The following is a 13,155-nucleotide window of genomic DNA, read 5'->3' as shown; positions in this document are numbered from 1 at the left end:
GGTCTTTATCGATGATTTGCAGAGCGGGGGATTCAATTCCCTTCAATGCTCCCGGGCTGACCTCTTTGGCACTTTGCATCTGCATATTGGATATGTGAATGGTGCAAACCAGGATATGATTGGAGGAAACAGATATCAATGCTTGAAGGAAACGCATGCGAGTGAGAGTGAAAATTGAATCTTTCGGCTATGATTTGTTAGTGATGTACATGCTGCTTTTAAATGTGAACATGGTGTGCACGATGAAAAAACAGGGGACAATAATCACAATCCACATATTGCTTCCAGTGTTTTGGTTGCATTTGATGATTGTGATAAGTCTTGCACAACTAAAACAGCAACTACTCCCCCAGCCTATCCGCATTAGCGAGGACTAGCTCGGGCGGTAAACAAACATACCAGGTGCGTCAGCACCAATCGCGATTTATCCATCCTTCCCCTTCACCAGCATGGACTTGGCGGCATCTACTTCTGTAAGTACCACAAGTACCATTATGATAGACCCTTGACCAGCATCACTAAGTCTCTATCTACCGTATTGATCTTCGGATTCCAATCAATCCTTCATTATCAAAAGAAGCTTGGACATCAATCGTTTGATCGTTCGATAGAGAATTTTACCATCGATTGATATCCAATAGATAGATTTTACCTCGACATTAAAGAACTATTTTTGCTATATACTATGCTAACTTTGTCGATGATTGAAGATGCTACTAGTTAATTAATCATAATGCAAAGGAATACCCATTAGATTCATCAAGCATCCATGCAGTGCACTACGTAGGCTCGAGGCAGGTACCATACATACATACATACACACACACACACATCATCCAGATAAAAGATTCTATATTTATAAGATGTGATAGGACACGCATACACATTCATCCGTATTAGTATTACTGGCCGCAAAACAATAGAAAATTGATTAAATCAAATTATCAATTCAAATCATTTTGTCGAGAGAAATTTTTCATTCAATCCATGCAATCAATTCCAACATATTTCCCTCGTTTCTATTTTAAAAAGACCGGAGACAAACCACAATCCAGACGCCTTCCCGCTCACCCGCTCCATTAGAAATCTAGATGTAACGATAACAACAATAATGATGGCAATAAAATATATCATAAGCATGAATAGGCTCTTCCCCCAAAGTCCGTAACCCATCTGAGTTGAATGCTGGGTAAGCAGTTACCCGTACGAACATGCCTCACACTGGCTGCTGCACAAGAGATGCTGCAATTCTAGTGCTGACTCTGTTCGCCCATCATCTACCCTCTCAGGTGGTGTTGAACGCACCAGTCAAAAGCGACACCTACGATCTACAAACGCCTTTTCAGCATTGCCATACCTCAGATGATATAATAATGTTCTAAAAAAAAGTCCATTGCATGTTGCAGATTCATGTTTCCAGTTGAAAGTCATGGCTGCATGTCTGGGCCAATGGGTCGGCAAAAACGGTCGTATCATTTCCTGCCCAATCCAACGTTTCAGGAAGTCGCAAGAATTCGATGAGTTTGTCTTACTCTGATTATGCACGTGGATTATACTACATATAGATACTCCATAGATAATGGTAGCAAAGAAGAAATTGTGGAAGGTAGCTCAATTGAAAAAATTGTCATAAATGTTGAATTTTCATATCACGTTACGCCCTGTGGGTCGTTTCTATGGTAGGGTATCTCTAATTTTCCCCTCAAATGGGTTGAAGCAAGGTTTCCAACCTTGCAATGTCCGCTCTCTATCCCGAACCTTACGGAATAGGCAGTTTAGTGGTGGAACAAACGAATGCTTTGCTCGACAAATGTGATGTCAAGCTTTTCAGCAGTTTCAAAGACATATGAATCATTTTGACTGCCACTTGGTGCAGCGATGTACTTAACACCTGATCTTGCAGCACGGTAGACATTGTCGATGAATGGGAACTGGTCATGTTAGTAGTGTATAAAATGATGGAAGGGAAATAACGTAAACTTACAAATGCATCACTGGAAACTGCAACTTGAGTGAGTTTCGACATCCATTCTTCTCTCTCCTGTTCAGTGAACTCGGCAGGAACCTCATCAAAGAACCCTTCATATCCTTCACGCTCTGGACCAGATTTTGGCAATTCCCCACTGACGAGGAGATCAATTGCATTGCTCTTGTCAGGGCGCTTGGTACCAGTCTTGAACTTGATACCCAAAACACGTGGGTGAAACCTCAACCACCAGTTGTCGGCCTTATCTCCGGCAAGTCTGGTGCAATGAATGCGAGATTGTTGACCAGCTCCCAAGCCAATAACTTGACCATTTAGAGCGTAGCAAACAGAGTTACTTTGTGTGTATTTCAATGCGATAGTAGCCACTGTCAAGTCTCGGACAGCTGAGTCGGAAAGAGGGGCGGATTCTTTTGGTGTGATGATAGAAGAGAATGACTTGGGTGAAATGACGATATCGTTGCGGCGTTGGCTCAAATTGATACCATAAACGGTTCTTGTCTCTTGAGTAGGTGGGGTGAAGTCGGGGTCCATTTGGAGGACAAGGTACTTACCACCCTTCTTTTTTCTCAGAATTTCAAGGGCAGCATCCTCGAAGCCTGGAGCAATAACACCATCCGAAACTTCTCTTGAAATAATCTTGGCAGTTGGAACGTCAACGATATCACTCAATGCAATCATATCTCCGAAACTGCTCATTCGGTCTGCACCTCTGGCACGTGCGTATGCCTGAGCCAAAGGAGAGTTCTCTAAGCCAGCAATGTCATCGACCATGTAGACTTTGCGCTCATCAGCTGTGAGAGGAACACCGATAGCAGCGCCTGCAGGTGAGACGTGCTTGAAACTGGCCGCTGCTGGGTGACCAAGGGCGGCCTTGAGCTCCTTGACTAAAGGCCATGCATTAAGAGCATCTAGAAGATTGACATATCCTGGAGAGCCACAAAGAACCTTGAATGGCATGGGCCCCTCACTGACATAAGCTTGAGCAGGCTTTTGGTGTGGGTTGGCACCATATCTCAAAGCAAGTTGTTGTACACCCTCTCCAGCATATTGCTTACGGAAATAATCCGAGATGGAAGCGTCATAATCTGCAGTATGTTCAAATGCCTTCAATGCATACAACTTTCTGCTGCGCTCTGTGACATCACCCTTCTCAAGTTCTTCCAAGAATTCTGGATAATCTCCTGGGTCGGTCAAGATTGTGACGCGAGTGTGGTTTTTGGCAGCAGCTCTGATCAAAGTAACTCCTCCAATATCAATATCCTCGACAGCCTCAGGGATTGTAACATTAATCTTGTTGATTGTCTCCTTGAAAGGGTAAAGATTGCAGATGACGTAGTCAACTTTGTCGATATTTTGCTCTGCGAGATCTTTTTCGTCGGATGCAAGATCGCGAGCAAGGATACCGGCGTGAACTGATGGATGGAGTGTCTTGACTCTACCACCCAACATCTCTGGGGCATGAGTGATTGCGGAAACATCTCTAATCGTAAATGTCAGAGATGTAATTGATATATCATGGCGTTGATGATGAGATTTGGAAGTTTGAGAAGTTCAAAACGTAAGGGAAAATGTCTTACTCGACTGGGAAACCAGACTCTCTAATCATTTTAGAGGTCCCACCTGAAGCAAGAAGACGAACATTCTGCTTGATCAAACCCTTGGCCAAGTCAAGAAGCCCCTTCTTGTCATAGACAGAAATGATAGCTATTGAATCATGTCAGTCGACGAGGTTCCATTAATTGCGATCTTCTCTTCCAGAACTGAATGGCATAAGACTAACTGACCAGTCTTTTGGGCAGACATTGTGCTTTACTGCGAGAATGTGTGTCAGTCAAAAAAGTAATTGATACAAATTGAAGGAAAGCGAGATGGAATTGAACAATTTATCACGCACTTTAATAAATCAATAAAAATCTGGAGATTTTGAATCAAACGATGAAGTTTGTTACAAATTACGATTCAACGCGGGGCAACAGGTCAGTCAATGAGTTTTTTTGTCAGGCTTGTCCCATTTCGCGGGTTGGGTGGTGGGGTGATTGGCACTAATCCTGAAATGGCTTAGATGGCTGATGATTAAGCGAATGAAAAAATTGATGATAAAAAGCTTCAGAAACTTCGCAAGATTTCTCTTTTTCTTCTTCACAAACTTCTTCGGAAGTACAACGCATACATCACATTCGCTATAAAGCATTTTCGGTGAGAAACCCGTCATCATTCGTGATGATGTGAGGTTTCCACGACCTTGAGAATCGTCAGTCGAAATGGAGAGAAATTGATCGATCTTGGGTGCGGCGCTTCCTTTTTCACTATAGGAAGGGTCGCAATGATTGGCCATACATTCCAATCTGTAAATTTGTATTTTTTTGATATTTGATTCGATGCATTGCCGCGTCATGATGATGAAATATGTGATCAGTGGGTACTTGCTGTTGATGGAATCATCCAAGTACACCAGATGCCACAACGTGTGATCCCGATATGTATGATCTGGAGGTTGGATATCTGAAGCATGACTGCTGTCGACACCTTTGAGAACCCGTACACAGCCAGGTTGCCATGACACGATGCTCCATGCATGTAGTCTCGATCTTATCAATATCAAGAGAGTGGCATATCGCAGTTTGTTCGTGCAAGCAAGCCCATGAAGCACAAAGTCAGCGTGTGTTACATGGCTTGAGTGGCATAAGACGCGACTTGATGCCGTTATATCTTCATCCCGTCTCCAGCCCTTTTCTGACCTGTCATGACTCATGAAACTGTAGAATCAAGCCTGCAAACATCACTCATCTTGGTTGTTTTTGCAGTTCAGGCGTGTTGTCGTGTGGTTACAGTCGTCGATATCAGGATGGGAAAAAGCAAGACCGACCATACAAGATGTATAATACATAACGAGGTAGGTATGGAAGAGATGATGTTGCACGTCACTATCTCAGGTGCACGAACGTATCACTTGTTCAAGAAGTATTTACCTACCTCTGCGTGTATTATGTCTTGTTCTATTGTACGCTTTCATTTCCATCTCAATCTTTCAAAGTTAAACAATTATAATTAGCATTTTGCAGGGTGTGAATTTAGAGCCGACTAGCCCTTGCGCTTCGTGTGCTAGGTGTGTGTATAGTAATATTTTGGACAAGTTTATTCATTCATTCCAGGTTTGGACTCATAAGCCCTCAATTGTTGCTACAACCGGTACCCGACATCCATCTATACTGACAAGCGTCAAAATTGTATCTCAATTCTCTACTCCTGCAATAATTTTTCTTGTCTCTTAATTCAAGTCAAGAATTCAGAAGTTCTACAATATGCGAACGGTTACAAAGTCATCTCTATACATGAAGCCATCGTTATTAATGTGTTTTGTACTGCTATTTTGCATGGCATTACTTGCATCCCAAGCTAACTCTTGGCCCTGAATTGAATGACAAATATCCATACCCAGTGTTCTTAAGATATATGATACTGTTTCCATTTGAATCCTAGCGCTCTGGGCAGAAAAAGCTGACATCTGCTCTATAAAAAAAAAATTAGGTAGGCGATGCAGCACATACGCCTTAAAAGGGTCTTTTCAAACCACTGCAGAATTGGCCCGATCTAAATCCCTCCTACTATTAATATGATTACTTCAAGAGCGGTCCGTGAATTGATGGAAACGGTAGGATGTAATCGAAGGGCATCATCTGTCAGAATGACCACGTTGGAGACTGAGAGTAGCCATTCCTTCTTTCATAACGGAGTTCAAACATTTCATCCTCTTTAAATCATTTATATCTGGCGATCTTAGCCTAATTGTGACTTCGACAGTTGAATGTATCTCCTCGTAGCTTTTAAAATGTCTTGAGTTGATGCTCTAGAACACGAGAATGGGAATTATCCTCGTCATCAAAGTCATCAATGACCGCGGGCGAACATGCAAAGTCCATGTGAGGATACATGCTATTGAACCTCTAACAGTGAACATGATATTTGATAGCTGCTCCGCAAGACTTGGGGATCTTGCGTTTCTTGGACCAAAGCGTCCAGAAAGTTGTGAGAATTGCTATCTATGTCTTTTGGGCCCAAAGAAATCCCCCTTTGAACCGCTCCGTCGATGAATCACAACTGAGTTCTTCTCACGAAATTGTTTGCCACCAATCAACGAGTTTGATTTGCCTATGCGACTCCAGCGAAGCAGGTGTTCTTAAAGCATAAGTAGTGCTTCCGAAATCTAGCTTTGGAAGCGTCTTAGGTTGCAGCTGAATCCTGGAATACATTCGTGGATCAGCCGGAAAGAAAGGATGTAGTGGCAGTCAAAGCAGACCGGTCAAATAATGGCTGTAAGCCAATGATTTATTTTCTGGTACATACTTGATACGTTGACTGTGTTCTTCAACCCATGTAAGGATATTGGTACGTTTGAGTGAGAACAACGAGGGCGACGTGTTTCGGAGACGCTTCCATGATGCACCTCCTTGTGTAAAAATGTCATCTCTCATTAGGGTGCGAAGATACTACCTCGTGCCCTGAAAAGGTGTGCTATCAAATGGTCAGCTGTACATCTTCTTTTGGACATATTATCATCAAACCTTCCACCAAGGAGTTTAAATTTAGAAGAGACTTAATATTTACCGGATCCACTGTGTTGATGACAAAACGTGGTGCTCGAAGACCACTGCGTATTTGCTAAAATCCGAAACAAACCACTATATATTGTTTTCCAATCATCTTGGTGAGATAAGTAACGTCTTATCTACATATAACGACTGTTATATTAAAGTCAAGGGGGAGCAACAGATCCATACCTCTCTTGACTTACGTCTCAATTTTATTCAGATCGTCAAGTTAGCCATGTCGGCTTCATTGGGGTGGGATACTATTCATTTTGTTTTTAGATTTTGTACACCACTGTGGAATATGATATTGGTAGCAGCAAGGAGTCTGCATTTGAGCATTCGCTGTGGATTGACGGTGGTGCTTTAGCGGGCAGTGCATGAAGCACCGAGAGTAGATCCATGATATATCCGGCAATGAACACGTCTTATTTTATATGGCAGTCTTTGGATTATTCCTCTAGCTAACCCATATACACGGAAGCATGTGCTGTCGTTGAGATTTTATTTTGAGTTCTAACATTCTTAATACCATTTAAAGTGATATATGCATCATTCATTTGTGATTACGCAACTGGTTAAAGCCACCAACAAAGTTAGGTTGTTCATTTGGGTTTCAGGACCTATTCGTTGTATATCTACCCCATCGTACCGTCTCTGATACTAGTGCACTCGATAATGGAACTTGGTCCCTCCTTACCTGGACCACAGTACATATAGCACTTTGATAAAACGTTTCTCCGCCCCTCCCTCCCCCCCCTCTTCAAAAGCCATGGTAAGGAGACAAAAAAAAACAATTCGCTAATTTCCTTTAAATGGACTGCGCTGCGAAGACATCTTGTTTTCTGGGATAGCAAGGTCACAGATAACTACCGAAGTCTTGCGAATATTCCTTAGGCCATGTACTTGCAGCTGGAAGAATCCGGAAGAGATATTCTAGACAACACCCACGATGATAGAAAAGAATGCTGGAGGATATGCATAATATATGCGGGACGATTAAGTGCCGTAGTTGTCTTTCATATCCTGCAGATTACGAGATTACAGAGCGAAGACTATACGTATATGTTTTCTAGCCCGTAGTTCTTGTGACGGAAATAGCATCAAAGAATATTTCCGGGTTTCAGGTTTCAACCTCCTCACAAAATCATGTGTAGTAGGATAGTAGTCATAACTACTGAAGGAAAAGGTTTACTCAAAACAAGCGATTAACCTTATTTATTATTTGGTAAATGAGCTCTTTAAATTGTTTGTTTTGGCTCCATTGAATAAGTCAAAGTATCATGATATGCTGGAGTAAAGTAGTAAGAGAGTGTCATAGAAATTCAAAGTGATTGGGTCCTGAACGTAAAGCTGACTTTTCTGCAGTGCATATGTTTGTCGTCTCGATGGGATGGTATCTACTAACACCGAAGAAAGTAGGGAACAGTAGAAAGTTCAGTCAATAATATTTCGATCGACTCCCAAGCGAGCGAATGGCAATCTTGCATCAGCATCTCTCGCTTCTTCGATCAAAAGATTTGGCTGATTTGTTTTCGCAAACATGTGCTGTCCTCAATTCGAATCTTAAAATAGCTTCGCTTATGATCCGACAGAGTGTCTCGCGAAATGGCTGGTATAGCAAAGACTTCTTAACTATCACTCCATCTCATCGCTCCGGGGTTGTAACTTTTTGGTAGAAGGGATACTTTTGAGGTGAGTATATTTCTTAAATAGCCTATGTTCTCGAACCAAAATCCATCCTGTGTGAGTATTCTCTCCTACGCAAGTTACATGATATTATTTTCGCAGCAAGTATAAGTTATAGACACCGAATATGTGGGAATTTTGACGATTCTTCAGATTTCGACGTCACAAATATCTAAGTCCAGACTACTTTTAGATATACCAAAACAATAATTTACCAGAACATATACGACGCTTTTGCATGTGATGTGTTACCGTTCATGCTACACAGTGTGCGCCTCTAATCCAGTGTGGCTTTACATAATTGCCACTCACCCATCCGCACACCCATACCTAGTAATCACATGTGTGCGCCTCCATGCCGTCTTAAGTTTCGCAAACTGCAAATCCCTTCCCCTCCCAGATCTACAAAATCACAGCCACGTCTTATTATCCGTCGCAATATATATTTGATAAGAAGAGAAATTTGCCACACTCATTATCTGTGTTTCGGATTTAAATTGAAATCCGACTGTAATATACGATTCGTTCATTCCACTACAAAGCATCTCGTTGGTAATGTGTAAATAAGCGAGCGATAAAAATTCTTAAGGGGGAGCGCCGCTTACGTCCATCCTATTCGATAAAGTTTGTACTTTTGCTCAATTCATCGGTATATTCCGTCTTGATTATGAGTAAATCGTCTGATCTTTACATCTTTGTCATCGTGTTTGATTTTGAGTTTGAGTTTGGCGAAATGCCGGCGGTAATACAACTAGGCGGGGAAGACTCTTGGGTGCATGGATGATATTGTCTATGGATAGCGTGAGGTGGCAAATTTCGACATATTTTTTTCTATCTTACCGAAGAAACTTCTTTGGGTAAGATTTTGGAGGAGAGAGTTTTGTGAAGGGAAACAATTGAAGTAAAGATGCCGGAGCATGAACGAGGAACATCGCAAATTGAATGAATTTACATTGAAATATTTGAGGGTTTTCTAGACAATAACTACATGAGAACATGGCTAATACAACATGGCTACATGTACGTATACAGACATACCACAAAATTGCACAGGTACGAAATCAAAATCATGATCGCAAGACTCGCTCGCTCGCTCAATACTCATGTGACGCTTCGCCAAGCAATCCAACTCTTTCTCTCAAAAATTAACCTCAATATTGTCCTTTTGTGATAATCGTGAATCGTATGCCGTCCGGGTCGCATGGTTCGCGTCGATCCAAGACCTTTCATTCATCTTCAATATCGTCCAAAAGAGAATGTTAACGTGCGTTGTCCAGCATGCATGCGTACAATGAAAGAAGAAGGGCAGGGCGCCCGAGCCAACACGAAAAATGAACACAAAAAATGAAGAAACTTTTCCACGTCATTTTCCACACCCAATCTGATTGATATCCACATCGGCGTCCCTTCTCATCTTAATTATAAGAACGCATCTGTTGATATCCACCTGGAGGCATCATTTGGATGGGCATCGGCATCGGCATACCCTGCACCTGAGGCAAACTGGGTACAACCGGACTTGGAACCCTATGAAAAAGCCCCACCAATCTCTTCCCAATACTCGTTTCCAACTCAGTCCCATCCCTCGCGATCTTCACTTCGCGATTTGAGTTCCACGGGTTACGAAGTCCGCGTGTACGATAGAACGGCAATCGAGTCGTCGATATCCATTCAAGCTTGAACGGTTTGCCCCAAGCCTTTGACGGCGCATCGCCTTCCACATCGCTCTTGCCACTCTGGGATCTATCATCTTCATCTACCTCTTCGGAATCGTCATGCTCGACTTCCCAGAAAATTGTTCCTCGGGCTGAATCATCGATAATGCGCCCTTTGGGTGCAAATTCAGATGCTGGCGTTGAGATCGCTTTGGGAAGATCGGGATCCTCGACCGCCTGGGCTTTGGGCGCAAATTCAATGGCTGCTGCTGGGTCCTCGTTGATGGGTGAGATCATGCGTGCGTACCCAAAATATTCGCCTGATTTATTCGCGGAAAATATGAGATAGACATTATCTGCCGCCTGTCGTTTCATGTTAGAGTGTCTCGGCTGAAGTCCGGATTAACATTACCTGGTATGCCTTATTCAAAGCTTCTTCGTTGTGTGTCTGAGTTGCCCAAATTCCATTTCGTACGCTTAGCTCTAGATCCTCAACTGTAAGACTCTTGACCACGAAGAATTTATCTTTTGTGAGAGGTGGAGAATCCCTGTCTGGGTCCTGTGCCTTTTCATCAGCTGCTTTTGAGACCTTTTCATTTTCTGAATCAATCGATGGGATCGGTGATGACTGTGGAAGTGTCAAGGCTGCTGGACCCGTTGGAACGGAAACACCTCCGACAGTTCCAACCGACGCCTTTCGTAAACGACTGACGAGTCGTACAGTTTGGAATCTTGAATCATGAATCTTGAGTTGTGCTGCGACACATGCAGCCTCATCCTTGAAATTTGCAAAAGCGCAGTTACTCTTGGATATCAAAAACAATGACTCCAGGCCAACAGTCTCTTTGCAAACGTGAAGGACGAGGCTCATGAGATCTGTCTGGGGTGGCAAATTGCCGATCCACTAAAACATAGAAAGGTTAGTGATTACCAATGAAGGACTTCATAAATCAACCAAGAAGTTTGAATCTTGATACGGGTTCGAGGGAATACATGAGACTGGGAATATATGTTTTGATATGGTATGTGAAATGAAAGAGGTAATTATGCTCACAATCGCGTGTCCTAGCGCAAATTTGTTAGTTTTGGGGACCACTGAATAAAATTTGACTTAGGAATCAGACTAGACATACCACTTTGACGGGGCTTTCGGGGAGGTCCTCTGACAACTGATGATTGTGTTGGACTAGAGACTTTGATTTGCTTAGCATTGGGTGGAAAGACTGGTTTAAGAAGCCTAGAGCTTACTAATGCTATTCGACTTCCCAACCTGACCCGCCACGTTGACGAATAAATCATTGCGGTGTTGTGACATAGGTCTGTTTTCCCCAGAGAAACTACCGCGCTGCGGATACTGCATTCCAATTTGATTTCCTGTATAGATTTGGCTTTGTTGTCCATAGCTGCTGGGCTGTATATAATATTGCGACCCTGTTTGTTGTTGTTGCGGTTGTTGCTGATGCGGTTGTCCCATATATCCTTGACCAAAATAGAACTGATGGTTGGCGGTGGCCATATGCATGTGCTGTTGGTGCATTTGCTGATTTGGCGCATAAACTCCGTATTGCATCTGGTAGGGTGTACTATACGACGAAGCGGTAGGCGGAGGACTTAAGATGCCTTGATTTGCAAACTGCGTCTGATACATATAAGGCAAGGGAGCGCCGGGGCTTTGAGGAAATCGTTGGCCATAGTTCTGGTAAGACATATCTGGAAGCGTAACACTAAGTGTTGTCATGTTGAAAGATTCCGGTGTTGCATGCGACGTGGGATGTTGAGAATATGCCAAGTTCGAGGCGTAATTTGACTGAGGGCTGGTCAACTGCGAGGGTCTGTTCGAGGCTTTCCTTGAGCTATCCTGTTGAGACTCTGTTCCTGGATTCTGCGCAGCATCTTGCGTTAGAACTTGTGAAGTATCTGGGAATCCGCCATCGTTTGATCTGGACCCGACGACTGATGAGTCTCCCATGGATCTATGCAAAGTTAGTATTGGCAGGGAGTCAGAAGGGTCCCACGTGCCAATCACCCACTGAAGTATGAGGAGAGTGCGCAATGATAATGAATGAGCAAAAGGGTAATTTAGTGTGACTCGTTGGTGAAAGAGGACTTGATGCGAAAAGCTCAACTACAACAAAAGATAGTACAACTCAGAGTCTAGAAGAGAGCTTTGAATCCGAGACCAATTCGAACACGGAGTGGTAAAAGTCGATATAAGGATTGTGGCGAGTGTGGCAGTAGTTCGAGGTTAGACGATGGGAAGCTGGGCAGATTGTGTGGAGGAGGCAAAAACAAGGGTCTAATCGTGGCTCGTTCGGTAGAGGTTGATAGAAGTTAAAGCAGCTGTCCAAACCCAGGGTGAGGAAGGATATAGAAAAATGGCAGGATGGTCGTATGCAGTCGATCAACAGGGACATGCAATGTAGTACATAGAAGCTGTGAAATTATCCCAATGCCAAGATTCTAGACAGTTGAAATATATGTGGATTGTTTTCCTGTGAGAATATCTTTGTCGAGCTATAGAATATCGAAGAATTGTTGAATGAGTTACGAACAAAATATAGGATGAGGCAGCGCTAAAGCTTTGTAAAGATAAGGTCTAATCTCAAGTTGACGGTCTATCGGCCGGAAAACGAAGGCCACGCGGGGTATGAAGGGGGTCGGGACGTTTATGTGGCGGTGGTCTCGTCTTGATGTAGGCACTCGAGCGTCAGAAGAAAGGGTAGAGATCGTCAGGAACATGAAGGGAGGCAAATATCACCCGTTTACTAGTCACTATCGGGTAGGAAAACTAGAAAGCACGAGGACCGAAAACCGAAAACATTAATAAGTATATTCGGTAAAGTCTACTCGTGAGAGAGAAAACATTATTTATAAGCCACAACGTCGTTTACAAACCCATCTGGAGTCATAACGACAGAATAGTATTGGCTTTAGCTTTCTAGATTGTAATCATACATGGTAGAGCAATGTTTTTAGCATGGTATCAGTGTCCAGGTAGGCAAATCTAGGGCAGAGAAGGAAGGAGAATCGAACATCTTAATGTGGTGGAGTTGGCCTGATACCCTTGATGGGAAATTGATTGTTGAGCTTGAAGGCCGCTTTTAAAAATGGTAAAAATTTCATGGGATTTGTAGAATTCCATGGTTCGAGCGAGTATCAGTGACTAAACTATAAAAGGGAAGGAACGTAACTTATTTTGCCTAGGAGTTCTTCGCCTACCACTACTTCGTTCTGCTGT

General features: G+C 42.9%; 2 protein-coding genes across 4 annotated transcripts; both read right to left on the bottom strand.

The window, feature by feature from the left end:
• Positions 1-894: 894 nt before the first annotated feature.
• BCIN_01g09580 (hypothetical protein) lies at positions 895-3,970 on the bottom strand. 2 transcript variants are annotated; one of them, XM_024690840.1, is made up of 5 exons: positions 3,882-3,970; positions 3,772-3,799; positions 3,565-3,691; positions 1,985-3,467; positions 895-1,931 (listed from the first exon to the last, which is right to left on the bottom strand). In XM_024690840.1, exons 2-5 carry the CDS (start codon positions 3,788-3,790, stop codon positions 1,776-1,778), a joined length of 1,785 nt encoding a protein of 594 aa, XP_024546610.1. In that variant the 5' UTR covers positions 3,791-3,799; positions 3,882-3,970; the 3' UTR covers positions 895-1,775. The 2 variants fall into 2 exon arrangements, with proteins under 2 accessions (XP_024546610.1, XP_001553615.1); XM_001553565.2 differs by lacking the exon at positions 3,882-3,970 and having other exon boundaries at positions 3,772-3,881.
• Positions 3,971-8,818: 4,848 nt separating this feature from the next.
• On the bottom strand, positions 8,819-12,752 carry BCIN_01g09570 (hypothetical protein). 2 transcript variants are annotated; one of them, XM_024690838.1, is made up of 6 exons: positions 11,937-12,752; positions 11,166-11,890; positions 11,051-11,110; positions 10,972-10,982; positions 10,330-10,821; positions 8,819-10,280 (listed from the first exon to the last, which is right to left on the bottom strand). In XM_024690838.1, exons 2-6 carry the CDS (start codon positions 11,884-11,886, stop codon positions 9,678-9,680), a joined length of 1,887 nt encoding a protein of 628 aa, XP_024546608.1. In that variant the 5' UTR covers positions 11,887-11,890; positions 11,937-12,752; the 3' UTR covers positions 8,819-9,677. The 2 variants fall into 2 exon arrangements, with proteins under 2 accessions (XP_024546608.1, XP_024546609.1); XM_024690839.1 differs by having other exon boundaries at positions 11,948-12,752.
• Between the last annotated feature and the right edge of the window lie 403 nt (positions 12,753-13,155).

The sequence above is a fragment of the Botrytis cinerea genome, chromosome 1, assembly GCF_000143535.2.
Source record: "Botrytis cinerea B05.10 chromosome 1, complete sequence".
Taxonomy (NCBI): domain Eukaryota; kingdom Fungi; phylum Ascomycota; class Leotiomycetes; order Helotiales; family Sclerotiniaceae; genus Botrytis; species Botrytis cinerea.
This window is presented reverse-complemented; position numbering and strand designations above follow the sequence as displayed.

Bases quoted from the DNA above. Each gene is read 5' to 3' on its own strand.
- BCIN_01g09580 (XM_024690840.1), bottom strand. The intron at 3,468-3,564 runs GTAAGACATTTT...ATTTACGATTAG, and splicing joins GAGTCTGGTTTCCCAGTCGA to AGATGTTTCCGCAATCACTC. The intron at 1,932-1,984 runs GTAAGTTTACGT...TAACATGACCAG, and splicing joins CAGTTTCCAGTGATGCATTT to TTCCCATTCATCGACAATGT.
- BCIN_01g09570 (XM_024690838.1), bottom strand. From the start codon at position 11,886: ATGGGAGACTCATCAGTCGTCGGGTCCAGATCAAACGATGGCGGATTC. The intron at 11,111-11,165 runs GTAAGCTCTAGG...AGCAAATCAAAG, and splicing joins TGGGAAGTCGAATAGCATTA to TCTCTAGTCCAACACAATCA. The intron at 10,281-10,329 runs GTAATGTTAATC...ATGAAACGACAG, and splicing joins CTTTGAATAAGGCATACCAG to GCGGCAGATAATGTCTATCT.